This window comes from Mus caroli, chromosome 7, assembly GCF_900094665.2.
Source record: "Mus caroli chromosome 7, CAROLI_EIJ_v1.1, whole genome shotgun sequence".
Classification (NCBI taxonomy): domain Eukaryota; kingdom Metazoa; phylum Chordata; class Mammalia; order Rodentia; family Muridae; genus Mus; species Mus caroli.
This window is the reverse complement of record NC_034576.1, coordinates 34,458,677-34,460,783: the sequence shown is the minus strand read 5'-3', so window position 1 is coordinate 34,460,783 and position 2,107 is coordinate 34,458,677. Positions and strand designations below refer to the sequence as shown.

The 2,107-nt window shown below is 45.5% G+C and overlaps 1 protein-coding gene across 1 annotated transcript in view; it reads left to right on the top strand.

The window, feature by feature from the left end:
• Positions 1–2,107, top strand: part of Gpatch1 (G-patch domain containing 1) — a 45,114-nt gene that overhangs the window by 33,364 nt on the left and 9,643 nt on the right. Inside the window, exon 15 of the mRNA XM_021166240.2 lies at positions 860–1,073. Coding sequence (XP_021021899.1) covers positions 860–1,073 — 214 coding nt within the window. The remainder of the gene's footprint in view (positions 1–859; positions 1,074–2,107) is intronic.

Sequence of the window (2,107 nt, the reverse complement as noted above, 5' to 3'; positions counted from 1 at the left end):
CCCCCCCCCGGTGTACAGTGAGTATATAGGAGACCACAGGCTTGTGTGTGAATAACAGAGAACACGTTTTTCCAGAACATGTTTACTTATGGAAACCAACCCCAGATAGATTTGGCCCATGGGTTCTACCTGGCTGGTGCCTAGTGGACAGACCTACAACATAACTGTAGCTGTATGTGAGAAAAGCTTCCACATTTCTGTCTAAAGCAGCTCTCACTTTGTGTAAAGCATCGTACTTATGCTGTACTCGTATGATGATGAATAAGTGTTCCCTTTCGTGGAGAGAACATCCCCTGGGTTCTCTTACTCTGTTTACTTGTCTTTTGCACATGTGTAGTCAGAGGACGACCTATGAGAATAGGTTCTCTCCTTCCACCGTTTGGAAGGAGCAAATACCACAGGGCCTTGCACATGCTAGCATTGAACACCATACGGAGCGTTTCACAGTCAAACCGTGGTGGTCCTGGGATTCTCTAACAGAATCATTAAGACCTTTTGGTAATATTCCTGAGTATATTTTACAAGAACCCCACAGAGGGAAAGTGCTACACACTTGGTTAGGTGGCACTGGGGAATACCCCAAACCACTTTCTAAAACTGTGTGAGTATTTTACTCCCATGCACAGATGTGCATGCGGCACCTGCTGATCCCTGGAGCTGGAGTTATGATGATGTAAGCCTCCACATGGGTGCTGGGAATCAAACCCAGGTCCTCTACAAGAGTAGCCAGTGCTTAACCACTCAGCCATCTGCCCACTCCCCCTAAACCCAATCTTAACTATTTGCTTATGTGTACACTGTGTTTCAAAGCATCCGGTCCTCTCATCCCTGACTCTTGTTTCTCTGTTACTGTATGCAGACTGTAGACAAAGCTGTGGATGCACAGACGGATGGGGAAGGTAGCCGCCCTTCCATGGATTTATTCAAAGCCATCTTCGCCAGTTCCTCTGATGAAAAGTCCTCATCTTCGGAGGAGGAACAAGATGATAGTGAGGACAGTCAAGAGCACACTGAGGAGGCCAGCCTTAAAGGCTCCCAGGAGGTTGCTGCTGGGGAGACCTCTGTGGTTCTTGGTAAGGCCACCTCCCTTACTTGGGTGCTAAGGGAGAGCTGATGGTGTTTAAGGTGCAGTCTTGTTTGTCTGTGGTGAGACAGGCTCTCAGGAAGCTCAGTCTGACGTTGCCATTGCTAAGAAGGCTGGCCTGCAACCTCTGATCCTTTGCCCATCTCCTAGACTCTATCTTCTAGGACTCCAGGCAGGCACCACATTTGGCTTTGCAGCTTCAACTAGGACAATTGACAATTAATAGTATCTCATCATATTCATACACACACACACACACACACACACACACACACACACACACGTGTGCGTGTGCATGCATGTGTATGTTAGTATGTTCAGATATACATTACATGTGTGCATGCAGGCACAGTGGGTCCAGAGATCAGCCTTAAGTGTGGTGCCTCCATAAACAACCACCTTGCTTTTTGAGATGCAGTCTCAGCAGTACCTGGGGGCTCCTCGGTTTGCCTAAGCAGCCAGCTAACAAGCCACAGAAGCCCACGTCTCCCAAGACTGAACTTAGAAGTACATGCCATCTCACTCAGCTTTTTCTGTGGGGTCTGGGTTCAAACTCGGGTCCTCGTGTGTGGCAAACATTTTAGGGTCTGTGCCACCTCTTGGCCTTCTATCACTATATTTTAATTTGTCTGAGTAGAGTCTCTCGTTTTGGATCTTTTTTAAATCTAGTTTAAATCTCTGATGTGTATTTTAAAGATAGTTGTTTTTGACAATATTGATTTCCCAACTTAGCCTAGTTAAGAATTGAAAAAGTACAAATTTTCTTTAAAATTTTTTTTAAGAGTTGGGATAGAGTTCAGTATCTAACTTGTCCAAAATTCCTTCCTTCCTTCCTTCCTTCCTTCCTTCCTTCCTTCCTTCCTTCCTTCCATCCATCCTTCCTTCCTTCCTTTCTCCCTTTTTCTCTCTCCCCTTCCTTCCTTCCTTTCTTCCTTCCTTTCTTTCTTTCTTTCTTTCTTTCTTTCTTTCTTTCTTTCTTTCTTTCTTTCTTTCTTCCTTCCTTCCTTCCTTCCTTCCTCCTTC